At 45.3% G+C, this 14,474-nt stretch overlaps 1 protein-coding gene across 1 annotated transcript; it reads left to right on the plus strand.

The window, feature by feature from the left end:
- The first annotated feature begins 12,460 nt into the window (after nt 1–12,460).
- On the plus strand, nt 12,461–13,864 carry LOC135392498 (uncharacterized). Its single transcript, XM_064623204.1, has one exon. It carries the CDS (start codon nt 12,461–12,463, stop codon nt 13,862–13,864), a length of 1,404 nt encoding a protein of 467 aa, XP_064479274.1.
- The last annotated feature ends 610 nt before the right edge of the window (nt 13,865–14,474 follow it).

Here is a 14,474-nt window from a genome sequence, read left to right on the forward strand (position 1 = left end):
AGGGTAACTTAACTCGTAACGAGTTCTTTTTGACAGGTAACTTCTCGATCTATGCTAGTAATATCAATCAAGTAAAAACCTGACGTAGGGACAGGTTTTGAGATCCATTAGCGAAGAAGACGAAGGCAACACAGTTCATTGAACGTCGAACTTTTAACCTTTTCGACGTTCGACGTTCCCTGGCTTTCTTTCCGTTACTTTTATCGCCGTTGCTATTGTCATGTCATGTGCCACCCGGGCCCGAATGTATCTGAGTTGGAGAGTCATCGGCATATACAGGTTAGTGGCAACAGTTTTCTATCACCAATTAACGCAAGATAAACTGCACGAGTACTGAAGCCCAATGACAATTCCACGACCGTCCATGAAGCTTGGTCCGAATATTTTTCGGTTTGTTGCTGTGGGATCATGCGGGCAGCATGGCAACCCCAGGCGGGTCACTAGGGTTCGGAATCCCGAGTCGTTTCTACAATCCCGGGATTTCGAAACGTGGATCCCGGGACGGGATCGGGATTTTTTCGCAACTATACCCAGGATGTCGTATAGGACTGTATCCATTTGCACAACCGTGCAATCACAAATTGCGATATAGTTCGCGTCTTCTGTCATCCCCCCGGAACATTCTAGCGGAAAAAAAAGCAAAAAAAAAAAAACTGCTCACGGGGCAAAACCTGCTTGTCACATTGAGCATTCGCACCGTGCCGGAATGTCACCTGAAATGCCGCAATGAAATGCGTCTCTTCTTGTCGTCTGCTAGGGAATATCTTCTGGCTGCGTCCCAGGATATTTCACGCAGTTAGTAGTGCACGAGAAGATAGTATCTTCTCGTGCACTACTAACTGCGTGAAATATCCGTTCGTACACAGAAATTTCAAAATCTTTCAAGGGTTTTCAAGGACCTGCCGGATCTGCACACGGCAAGATTTCAACGCCCTTTGCCCTATTTAGACGTCAGCTATATGTATGGGATCGATGTAAGTATACCAGGAGAATTCCAAAAGAAATTTCTTCGTTAGTTAGAAATTTGTTTATATAGCCGTAATACGTACAATCTGAAAGAACACTGGGCACACCTACTGTTTTCCCTGCCGAAATTCAGTATGCTTACAGCAAAGTCTCTCAATACACCGTATTTCTTCATCTGTTCGAGCGAGCTCTTCTTTCTTGTTTTTGGCAGTTTTTCGAAGGCTGTTCGATTTAATGATCAGGGTTACATCGCCAGCTGCTTCTTCCTTCTCCGCATAGCTATCCGCAGTTTCCATCAACGACTCAACCGCAATTTCGAGCTTTCGCCGTTTTGCTTTCATCTCATCAAGTACTGTTTTGTTGGTTCGCTTCCTCTCATTTTCTGCCTTTTCCTCCTGCTCTGCTTTGAGGCTGTCTAGATGCTCAGCGTATCGCTGCCTAGCACCTGTGACCGCAGCTCTCAGGCCTCTCGTAATTGGAATATTCAAAATTCCGCCATGGCACCTAAGAGCGTCGCAGATGACCCTCTGTGAAACGTAAGAGAGGTCCTTTAGGTTTTCTACAGCGATTTGCCTGTTGACACTGAACCCTCGCTCAACAGTTGCCTGTCCGTGGCTCAGTACAAGTAGCTGCCGAATCACATTCCACAGGTCAGCAAATGCCAGGTCATGCCCGATGACGTCTTCATACCAGACATCCAGGTTGTCACTGGCTCTCTCAAATGTGCGTATCTTGCGCATTTGACCTTGGATGAACTCAGTGTACTGGCCGAGCACAACCACTCGCTTGTGCTCACTCATTCGGTTGGTAGCAATGAGACAATCCAGTACATATTTTAGTCTTGAAACACTCTTGTCCGGCTTGCTGCATATTTGTCGAGGATCAAGAGAGGACAAAGCCCTGACAACAACAAACTGCAGGGGACTTTTCTCCACCAGTTTCTGTGTGGCTTTCACAAGAAACTGCTTCCACTGCATCCTGAACTGTATCACAGTGCGCCAAGTATGCTTGAGCATTATTTGTATTTCGTATGTTTGAATTCAGTTTTGAGTTTCATATCGGTATTCAATGCCGAGATAATTTTTTGTGAAGAGACATCACCTGCGGGTTTTTGCGCGCAGACGGGAAGTCTGGACTAAACAAAGCGGCAAGGACGCCTGGCTTTCGACTTGGGCTAGTCGCGGAGACCACTTTTAAGATTAGCAATCAGCGCCACCGCTCCCCAGTGTGTGAGGCGGCGGTTGGGAGTCCCAGGGGTAAAAGGGTAAAAGCTTCCGGGAGAGGTGCCGGCGCCAGAAGTCAACAGGTGTGACGTTATTAAGATATTATTAAGATATATATAAGATCCATGTAGCAAGGGGGGATCGGAATATCAAACACATGCCAAAGTACGGAGAGCCAGGTGCCTTCAATTAAGATGTTTTTTCAAGTGTCGGCCTCGTTTGAGGTAAAGAGGTGATTTAAGGGAACAGCCGTGTTTTTGGCGGCAGTGTTGGTCGGACTCGGAACGAAGGAGGACACTCGTGCAACGTAGGGGGTTTGACGGCACACGGCCGTCGGGAAAAGTCGTACGGACGAGGGGACACCGGGACAGCTCTATTTGTGTGTTGGAGGTGTTGTGATGTTAGTGAGGTGAAGTGACGCAAATCCAACCACCGAGGACAACGAAGAAAAGGAACCCCGGACACCAGCCCCAACTCGGAAGACTTCCCGCTTCAACAGATAAGACTCTCGATTCGTTTTTTGGAAATTTTGATCCTGGTTATGATAGGCATGAGTGCCAGTTGTGCGTTAATAGTTGTTCAAGCCTGTATATAGTAATTGAGTTCCCGTTTGTAGTCGTATAGGTATTTGGGCATTGTAATGATATCAGTTGAGTTTTGTGTGATCCTGGTTTTGCACTAAAGTAAATTTTGTTTTGTTGAGTAAACATGGCTCTTGTTTCGTGTTACTTGCACGTCTAGCTGTTATTACCCAACGCTTCGACTGTGTCAAAAATAACCTGGTCGCAGAGGCACCCGATCTCCGGACTCTGTGACAAACTGAAATGCATCTTTGCTGCTCGCCTTGCTTGCCTTGACACTTTTTTCAGCACCATGTCCAATGTCGAGTTTTTCTGATGACGACACGTCGTTATTAGGATCATCTAGATCAATGCCCAACAGAGCTGTGACTGAGGCTGAATCTGACAGCGCAGAGCATTTGACGAACCTTGCCAAAAGCTTCCACAGGATCGCTTCGAGGTCTCTGGCTAAATAAAACGTCATCGGTCTGTCCGTCTGGTACTCAGTAAGGAAGGGCTGGGAATTCATGGCCATGCTAAGAGCGAAGTTCAACTTCGCAGGCAGCAAAGGGTCGCGTGAAAATTCCATCAGGTTCTGATAACTGCGGCACTTGGGCACAGAAGCTTTCCGCTTCTTTGTGGCTTCGATGTACTCCACGACATCACCCCAGATCAAAAGTGATCGTTCTATAACAGGAATGTTCTCGAGCCATCGATGCGGCACGTACCTAAGTGGGAACGTTCTCTTGTTGGTTATGGCTGTAAAATCCTCGCGTCGTGCAGGGGCATCGTGGAACAGGGAAGCCAGGCTCGACAAAAACGTATCCACATCCCGTTTGGAAGCTGCCAGTCCAGCCTTGTAGGCATTGTGAACAATGTGTAAGCCACAGGTGCCCAAGTTCAAGCACTGCACTTGGTAGTTTGTCATCATATGGTGCCTGAAGCTCTCAAAAAACTCCCAGTTTACATTAGGCCCATCTATAGAGATCTGTATTTTCTGAAGTGGCAGCGGCTTTAGTGCATCAAGTAACTTCTGCTTTATATACTCAGCCGTAGAATGACCCAAGAACACCGACGTAAAGTAACGCGTGACAACCTTGTGGGTATCATTCATGTACCTCACATGCACATCCATCTGCTTCTGTTGCAGTTCTTATTGAGTGATTCATCAAACAGAACAACGTAGCATTCGCATTGTTGAACGTCCTTCTGCAGATCAGAGAGAAAGTATGGCCTCAGGCCGTGGCAGGCCACATACGCACATTTTTTTTCACCACACGCGAATGCTTTTGCTACTTCGCTGTCTGGGAACATGCGCTGGAACAGGTCACCGATTTGCGAAGACGAATTATAGGAGTAGTGTGCCGTGATCACCTTCAAAACCCACAAAATTTCAGCATCTGTCACCATCTCATGTCTCTTACAGGCAGTATTGATGTCCCTCGCACGGGCTGATGATGCGCTTGAGCTGGTCGACGGCTGACTATCCTGACGCGGAACATAGTGCAGCACTGAGTTCTGAACACTGTCGTGAAGACTTGCACAGTGCTTCGCGCTTTTCGCATGACTTCGTAGTGCCGACTCCCCCATGGTGCGCAAATCAATCGTCTTTTCACACAACTTGCATCTTGCACGGTTTGGATGCGTCTTGTCTGGAGCGATCCACTGTTGATATTTCTCACTGCGTAGCCACGACGCTTGAAAGGTACACTTCCCGGGCATCCTGATGCGTTTTTCAACTAAACAACTCACACGCACCAAAGCGTCTCGGAGCTGACGCCTCAAAGTTGAAAATGAAAGCGCGCGCGGGACGCGCGAGCTCTGTCGCCCAGTGTGGCCAAACGAGACGAGCAAAAAGTTTCTTGCAAAGGCGAAGACGATGTTTAAGCCTTGTAAGGTTCCACAAGTTGTGTAGAACGCAAAATTTTCGGTATATACAATTGATGTTTTCGAATCTCACAGAGGTTCTCGTGAAAGGAAGCCAACAAATAATATTTTTTCACAGAATTCAAGGGTTTTCAAGTGTCAGTGAAAATTCAAGGGTTCACAAGGCCTTGAAAGTAGCACTTTCGGATTCAAGGGTTTTCAAGGTTTTCAAGGCCCTGTGCGAACCCTGAGATACATACTTATGACGTACAGCAATTCTACTTACGCAGCCGCTAAAATCAATGACGTATTTCGCATCATCCGCTGGAGTATTCTGGGGAATGTCACTTGTGTGAGTACGTGGAATAATGCGGTTTGCTCGTCTTGCCTTTTATTCATCGACAGTTACTGTTGTGTTCTAGTCGGCAGCAGCCGAGTCTACAATTTCCTGAAAAGGCTGTCTCCATTTTCTCCTTTTACTTTGAAAAAAAAAAAAATATATATACAGGGTGTTTCATTTAAGATTGACCCCACCTTTAAAAAATAATGAATCATCGCAGAAGAATGAAACCAAGTGCATAGTGTTACCAGTGAGCTGGAGCATTTAATAGTATTTTTTGTCGCGCAATTAACTGATTAATTAATTAATTAATTTTCTAACTTTTTAATTAGGAGGATCACATCGGAGATGTCAACTGTGAAGTTGTGGGCGTTGATATCAGAAAGCGAATGCAGTGTGTTGCAACTCTCTAGCTCATACTAGTCTTTTTTTTCCCGGGCCAGAAGAAAGGGCCCGGAGTTCCGAAACTACAACGGAATCAGTTTCCGTCGCGCGAAAAGAGCGCTTGATTGCAGCGCTTTCTCACGGCCGCTTGACGAACAAGCATTGATGTCGTCCGTCCCGCCTATGCTGTTATCTGTCACGGGTGTGGGGACACCAGCGAGGTCACTGTGGCGCTTTATCTCTTGATTCTTTGTTTTTTAGGCGTGAAGCGACACAAAACACGGGAAGCGGAAGGTATCTGCTCACGGCTTACCTTGAACCACGAGCGCGAGATTATTAAATCGATAAGAAAGAAAAGCTGTGGGCTATGAAATTTATGAAACCGCTCTTTTACACCTTTTCATTTGCACCCACTCTCTGCGTTGTAGCACTTCTTTTGTCTTGTCTTTTGTCTAGCACGTCTTTTGTCTTTTACACCTTTTCATTTGCACCCACTCTCTGCGTTGTAGCACTTCGTTGTGTCTCTTCGTTGGAAAATACATAACTTGTGCTACAACGCAGAGAGTGGGTGCAAATGAAAAGGTGTAAAAGAGCGGCTTCATAAATTTCATAGCCCACAGCTTTTCTTTCTTTGTTATTGATTTAATAATCTCACGCTCGTGGTTCAAGGTAAGCCGTGAGCAGATATCTTCCGCTTCCCGTGTTTTGTGTCGCTTCACGCCTAAAAAACAAAGAATCAAGAGATAAAGCGCCGCAGTCACCTCGCTGGTGTCCCCGCACCCGTGACAGATAACAGCATAGGCGGGACGGACGACATCAATGCTTGTTCGTCAAGCGGCCGTGAGAAAGCGCTGCAATCGAGCGCTCTTTTCGCGCGACGGAAACTGATTCCGTTGTAGTTTAGGAACTCCGGGCCCTTTCTGCTGGCCCGGGAAAAAAAGACTCGTATGAGCTAGAGAGTTGCAACACACTGCATTCGCTTTCTCATGTCAACGCCCACAACTTCACAGTTGACATCTCCGGTGTGATCCTCCTAATTAAAAAGTTAGAAAATTAAATTAATTAATTAATCAGTTAGTTGCGCGACAAAAAATACTATTAAATGCTCCAGGTCACTGGTAACACTATGCACTTGGTTTCATTCTTCTGCGATGATTCATTATTTTTTAAAGGTGGGGTCAATCTTAAATGGAACACCCTGTATATATATATATTGACGTTTCAAGTATACGTATTCGTGAGGATCAAAAGAACAAAAAGAGATATTCTGCAGAGAGAGAGAGAGAGAGAGAGGTTCTGCAATATTTCTTGTTGTATAGGCTTGGAAGACTCCTTCTGATTTCATGGGGGTTTTATGCTATTTGAGGGCTGTTCTCCGCTACGGCTTGCGTAGTCCACATGAGTCAGCAGCTAACGTCATTGTAATGTGTTGTGGACGACAAGGTTGGCTCGATTTCGGATTGCAAATCATATTTTTCGGGGAAGGGACGCTTGAAGCAAAAAGTCGATTGGACACCGTTCCATACACTCACTAGTACCCTTCACTCCCCTTTCCCTTTCCTTTCACTCGTACCACAACCGAACATTTGGTGTCAAAAAAAGCCGAAATTTATAATCTCGAAATCGCGGGATTTCTGGACATGAAATTATGCTGAAATCCCGGGATTTCGGGATCCCGGGCTCCGAGCCCTACGGGTCACATGCGGCCCGCGGGCCACCACTTCGGCATCCCTGCTTTACAGGACCCCACTTAATGTATATCAGCACAATAAAAGTGGACGCATCCTTGTAGTCCACCTCTATATATGATGCATAGGTGGTGTAACTTCGCCAATCATCCTTGCGATTACCACGGTACAGAATGAAGGCTACCGATGCTGTGTGGTGGGTGGTTCTCCGCGACAATTCAATTCCCAGGGCAACAAGTTTCTGCGTATCGCTCCCCCTCCTGCACCACCATCACCTTTCTATTTTCTTTTAACCCTTCTGTTTTTACCCTCCCCTGCAGGGTGCCCCGAGCTGCCACCCTTCCAGGAGGTTGATCGCACCTTCCCCAACATCATCTAAATTCATTCCAAAATTTGGGATAATAAATTTCGGGTTTCACGACAACTCATTGACAATTGCTTGAAAAATATTAGTCGCGACCGAAATCGAACCAACTTCATCGTCAACGACACGTGACAGAGACGCGTTAGCTGCTGACTCGTGTCCACCAGGCGAGCCATAGCCGACAACAGCTCTAAGTAGTATAAGCTGATACGAAATCAAAAGAACTGTTCCTATACAAAGTATTGCAGAATCTCTCTCCCTCTCTCTCTCTCTGCAAAATCTCTGGAATACAGGAATACATGCCTTACAATAATTCCTTCCCGGTGGTGTTCCCGGGAAGATTTTCTTCTAAAATTTTACCTAGCACCAGCTTGCTGTTGCCACAGGCACTGTGGAATAACAAGGAGATTCTGAGACACAAATACGACGCACACTTCAACACAGTTCAAGACAACATGGAGTATCTCCTGTACTGGCGTTTATGCATATTTCCCACGTCTGTTCTTGCAGTTAGCGTAGCGGTCGTGTCAACTTCCGGTGGTTCTGTTTGTGCAGCGCAGTAGAGTGCGCCGGCGTGGGTTCAATGTAGAAAAGAAGCGCAACCAGTGTAACATGCATACTCAATTCACTCGAAGCTTCTCTGCATATGGTCATTCGCCATTACTCATGCCGTCGCGTGTATAAAGCATTTTTGGTTTATGCTTATCATTTTCTTCTCGGTAAACGCATTCGTAAATTAAACCATTATCGTAAATTAAGGCATTACTAAACTAAAGCATTATCGGCAAATTAAAGCATTCTTATCGGTTTCCACAGCGAAGTGAACAAGAGTGATGTCATATGCAACTGGGACAATACTGTAACGCCCACCTGTCGTGCATGGCTGCATCGGTTTCAAATCCCACGCATTTTGATGCCTTACATATGATAAGTTATTTTATCTGAATCATCGTTTTCCTTTTGTAGAAAGCTATGCTGTGCTACAGTGGTATCTCGATGTCAGCTTTAGATGCCAGATACAATCACTGATCTCGATTGTAAAAGGCTGGATCGCGGATAGGGAGCGCGATCGTGCGGCAACCGGCCGCCATCTTACTGTACCCAAAACAGTCGCCGCAGCGATCATGACAACTTCTTGCAATTACGGTCGTACCAACCGTACCGGCAATGATACCGGGCCGAAATTTCTACAGGTGAGTCATTCTTAATCAAGGTATAAATAGGCGTCCATTCTGTACATTTATTTGACAATTATGAAGTGTTTTTTTGTCCAAAACCAGCACTGGGTGCAAGTTGTTTGATCGCTCTTCCGAGGTTCAGTCGAACCCACTTGCATTTTACCCGCCGGCAAATACAGTTTGAGTGCATAACATGCTGGAGATAACATGTTACACTACACCGATAGTGGTGTCATCAATATGTGCGAGCACTCGAGTGCTTTTCTGCATGCATTGCTAGCACGGTACCAAGTGTTCTCTACGGAAGCAAGTGCACAGTCATTTCTTTGAACCACCTTCGCGTATAAGTTCAGTATTACGTCATAATAAGACCAAGATAGTCACCCTTTTTCTTGTATTGGTATTATTTTGTGCCTTGGTTTGATTTGTGACAAAGAATCCTACGTAACGGTGGTGTGGTGTGACTTCGATACCGCCTTTGTGTCTGAGCTATGTTGTCAGCTTGTTGCGATAATAATAATTTGTATCTTGTCGTGTTATTTGCAGCAGTGTGGTCCCTCAATACAGGTTTCCTCACGGGGGCTACCCGGAGGATCGTCTGTGTCATCGAGCATCACCTGTGTCATCGTCTGATGCGATCGAGCTTACAGATAAGTATCATGTTCCTCATTCACGGGTTCCTACTGTACGAGGAGGAACCACCCCAGTGCACGCACTGTGGTGATCCTCTCTCAATTTTGTACATTCTCTTTACATGTTCACATCATGGAACACATCACTTCAAAGAGCTTTATATACACCTTAGACCCCTTCAGCCAGCATTGTGTCTTAGTGATGAAGCTATAATTTCTTTTACAACAGCGTTTAAACGTTGAAATTTTTAAAAGATATCAAGATTGTAAACCCTGTTTTAAACTGATGTTTTAAACATTTATGCGATGCTTTTACTAAACAACATATTTATTTTTAACTAGTTGCAACCTAACAAATGTTCTCTCCTTCACAGCTGCCTCGACATACGCAAGAAATGGGTGCAAAACCTGAGCAGTGCAAAACCTGAGCAGTGCCCACAAACTTCGATCACCGCAGCACCTCCAAAAAGTAAAAGCATATGTGTCACATGAGATTTTTAAAGGTATTCATAGCAGTGATGGCCAGTAGTTAACTACATGTAGTTAAACTACCTGATTGTAGTTAAAAAGTAGTTATCAACTACTTGCAGAAATGTAGTGTGCAACTACTAGTTAAACTACTATTTCGAGTAGTTGGCTACAGTAGTTAGGTTACTGCAGGCGCCAACTACTTCCGATTTTGCCGCAAGCTTTACGGCATGGCTGTGCTTCCGATTTTTACCTTGAGCTACTTGTTTGATGAGAACGGAGGTGCAGAGCAATTGTGCCATGCATGTGTACTAAATTTTCACTTTTATCACTGCTTGTGATTCATATTTAGGGGTCTTAGAACGTTATAGAATGGGATTGGTGTTGATGGACAACATTACGTAGTTATAGATGTAGTTAAACTACACTGCAGTAGTTAAAGAAGTAGTTTTAACTACCCTGCCTGAAAAGTAGTTGAACTACTAGTTAAACTACTCCATTGCAAAGTAGTTAGTAGTTATAGTAGAAGTACTTAGTGGCCATCACTGATTCATAGTATATAATACCTTGTATTAGCTGTTGTAGATCTAACCCACCTCTACAGTGTACACCCTCAGGAATTAAAACTCGTTGCGGAACTGTGGTCATTGTTTCAGTTACTGGCATGCACATATATGCTATAAGAAGAAAATTATTTCTTGAGAATGCACTACTGTTGATCAAACTCATGCAGCTGTAGGTTTACCTTCGGCCTCTTGGAACTCTCTGTAGTTGCCTTAGCTGCAGGAGGAGTGTCCTCCAGCATGTAAACTACTTGCAAAAATATTGACGTATTTAAGGTTATGACACAGATTGAAGGGTTTCAATTCAGGAAATTTGCAGTGGCAGGGCCTGCCAGAGTGAAACCTACTGAATATTTATGGTGTCGAAGGGGCGGTTCCTTCAGGACAGGAATATCTTGGATGGGAGCGAAAAGCTTGAAATTAACAAAGTGTTGTTTGCATTACGCAATTTGTAATACACTGAACACATAGGCAGCAAAACAAAAAATTAAAATTCAGCATGTATGAAAATTGGGTGCAACAAATTTACATAGTGTACCTGTACGTTGTCATTTCTGTGATATATATTGTCATTGCACGGAGGTCACAAAACAATAAATGTATTGTTTTGTCACTTCCCTGCGCATTCATTGTATCTTGAAATGCGTATATGCCAGAATAAATGTTGAACTTGAAAAATGTATATTTCCTTTATTCATAGAGCATAACATCACTTAACTTTACAAAAGCATATCGTGTTAATCTTTGTCACTCAGAATGCACAACCAAGAAAGCCATCTTCCACTAAACATCACGTTTGACAAGATTCAGTTGGTATCATTTCATACACAGGGAACACCAGGGCTCCAGTTTCAAGCTCCAAATCGTCATGTTGCAGTTGGGAAACCGTACATGTGTAGTGCAAGAGAGCCCTCGCACATGAAAATGTAAGATGGGAGTCACTGTTAATGCAAAGTGACTCCTATGAGAGAGACTGACGCTGAAGAAAAGTGTGCAAACTGCGGAAAGTGCCATAGAGGGTTTTCAGAAATCGTGCCTGGTTTCACAGCAGTGCTACCACATTCCCTTTTAGATGACGATGATAATGATTGGAGTTTCAGATGTGCAGCTGCATTTTTTGCAACGTGCTCCACATAACTAGCATGACAAAGTCAGCAGCGGATGGCAGGCCCCCATCCTTACGCAGCTTTGTTCACGCTGCAGTTCTATTCAGCAAAAGCATGTGAGTACGCGAGAAGGACATTCAATTTCACCTGCAAATAATCAGAAAAAATGAAGGAAGAAGAAAAAAGAAGTGCTGTACTTCAAAAGGATATAAGTTTTGTGTCTCAAGGAGGTGTTACCACTTTCTAAATAACTTTATTAAGTTTACATCAACACCTAGATTAACTGGCCTAAGCGTAATCTAATTGCGTGCAGTAATTGTTTGGGATGCTTCGGTGTGTTCATATTTGCGAGGCATTACATCGAAGACACCACTGTCGTTCACTAAAAGACCCTTTCTTGCTTGATATCAATCAAATTAAACGCATACGCCTGTTTGAAACAACGGCTGTGATTCTACGGGGCGATTTCTTTCTACCATGCGGGTATCCCTTCTGGGACCGTTCTTTGTGGAACAATTTTTGTCCAGAACGCAGCACGGGATATTATATACATGGTTGTTGTTAACCTCACATCGTTTCTTATTGAAATATTGGCTGGGAAACGTGCTGTAGTACAATTCCCAGCGCTGCACTGCAGTGACGGTCTAGTTTCGGAATGCAAAACATAACGTTATTAAGAATCGAAATGCAGGGCACCTGCGAAACACTGTTAGGATACATCAGTATACTGGCACCTTACAAAATCGCGTGGCGACAAACAATGATCAACGCCTGTAGCGCAATAAATACTCACAATCTCCGTTGCCTCCCATTGTTTCCAATGGGCACACGCAGCGTTTTAGGGCCCACCAACATGGCGGCCCGAATGCGTGCCTCTCTCCCACGAGCCCCTCTCCCATACGCGATCCAGCCTTTATACATAGAGATCAGTGGATACAATGAGGACGCTTTAAGCCCTCTGTGGGCGTCCTCCCAGTTTGGGCCAGTTTCATGAAGTTGATCATAACTGCGTTCGGCATTCTTTTACCGGTTAATGCGCGCTACGCCTCCCCGAAAGGGTCGTGCTGAGAGCTGAGGCTTTTCGACATCATCCCCAATGCTTTATCGTTTCCCTGCTTGAAGATGACGACATCAGAAAGACGACTCGTCGGCTTCTCCGAAGCAATGGATTGGCGTTTCATGAACTTAGTCGATCTCAGCCCTTTGATGGTGTGCTCTTTGTGCCACGTTGTTCCGGAAGTGACGTATGTTCTAGAATGTTCTCACGTGCTCTGTGAACTGTGCTACCAGAATGTTCTTCAGGCTAAACAACAATGCCCTTTAGACGGCGAAGACTTCCGAGAAAGTGGTACAGGCAAGTTAATGCTGACACCGGTGCAAATAGGGAAACAAAAGGCGCAGTGTTGCAACTTCAAAGACGGATGTGATTTCGTTGGAACTATCGAACAAGTGAAGCAGCACTTTTTCAAGGAGTGTGCATTTCATGCGGTCACCTGCACTCGATGCCAAGTGAAGGTGCTCAGAAACGAGATCGTTGATCACTACATCCAGCAATGCAGGTCACGCCAACCTCCAATTGTGTGCTCAGCGGCAGATGTCATGGACGCTGCATTGGAGATGGGAAAGAAGATCGACGTTTCACTGGGGGCCATGACGCTCCGACTGTCTGCAATTGAGGAACAACTCCAGAGTCACGCCGAAGGAAGAAGGAAAGCCTTGGACAGTGAAGTATCAAACGTTGACAGAACGAGGTCGACCGTGGAAAAACAAGAATGTCTAACAAATCACGACAGCTTCGAAACTGTAAACGAGAGGATGCGTGTCATGATGGAGCAAATCGAAGAACTGACGAACTGGGTACATGTCATGAACAATGAGTTGTCAGATGACACTTCAGAACATGCAGAAGCAGCAGTGAAACAGCCCATAGAAGAAAGTAACAATGAGGCCGACAACGCCGAAGAAGGTGAAGGTTGTGCTAGGGATCCGCAAGATTCACATGGCCAAGGTGCTTCTGTAGGTAGAAACGGTATGAATAACGTGACGAGAACCTTAAAAGCTGTGCTTGAAGCATGCAAGCAACTTCATTCGGTTGAAAAGATTTTGAGTGAGCTGAAGTCAGCTAACCCCTCCAGGACGAACGTTGCCTATTTTCACATCCAGGGCTTTGCTGATATTGAGAAAGAATCGTTGACTGGAAAGAGAGTTGCTCGAAAGTCTGATATTTTTCACTTGTTTGGCTACTCTGCTAAATTGGAAGTCGTAATTGGGTCATGTCATGACCCAGCGTACTTGGGTATTTTCTTCAGCATTTGTGCGAGCTCAGGCGACACGCGTTTGAAATGGCCATTTACCCTGCCTTATACTCTAATGTTGATGCACCCAACTGATGACAAAAAGGATATTGAGTGTGACATTGACGTCTCGAAATATATAGATGAGTACAGCGACTCTTTCATTAAGCCAGTTTGTAGCGAAAGTAGCAGTTTATCTGAGCAGTCACCGCTTAGGGGTGGGCGCCTGTAAGGGCGCTTTTCCTGCACAGAACGATGGGGCGCCAGCGAGGCGGCGGAGAGAAAGACATGAGGAAGAGACTGGGGGAAGAAGAGAGACAATGGAAGATGGCGTCATGACATGTAACGTGTGTGACGGTGTTCGAGGCTTTTCTGTCTTTAAGCAGTTTACAGGCGTGTATCCTATAATAATGTATCCCGGACGTCAATAAATTCATCCGGTGAGCGCTACAGTTGAGCTAGTGGGCCAGCGTCTGAAGAAGCCGTGATCAGCGACACAACAAGACGGTCATGCCGAAGAACAAAAGGAAGGTCTCCGATGAGGCGAACGCTCGTGAAGGCGACATCGCTGAGCTTCGTGCAAGCATGGCTACGCTTGAAAGCAAGGTGAGCCAGAAGATAGATGCTCTAGCACAGATATTGGACAAAATTGTCGCCCAAGAATGTCGAAACGGCGGCCGACAGTCCAAAGTCCCGGACGTTGATGCGTCTGTGCAATGCGATACGGTTCAGGTAGAGAATCTCGGCGGCGCGGCGGCAAACGCCGACAGAAGGGGTGTTGGATATCCCCGCGTGTCGAGTGACGTGCACGCAAGAGTGGTTGCTACGGGAGTCCCTTTCGC

The sequence above is a fragment of the Ornithodoros turicata genome, chromosome 4 (assembly GCF_037126465.1).
Source record: "Ornithodoros turicata isolate Travis chromosome 4, ASM3712646v1, whole genome shotgun sequence".
Taxonomy (NCBI): Eukaryota; Metazoa; Arthropoda; class Arachnida; order Ixodida; family Argasidae; genus Ornithodoros; species Ornithodoros turicata.

Excerpts from the sequence above, each read along its gene's own strand:
- LOC135392498 (XM_064623204.1), top strand. The coding sequence starts at position 12,461 with ATGACGACATCAGAAAGACGACTCGTCGGCTTCTCCGAAGCAATGGAT.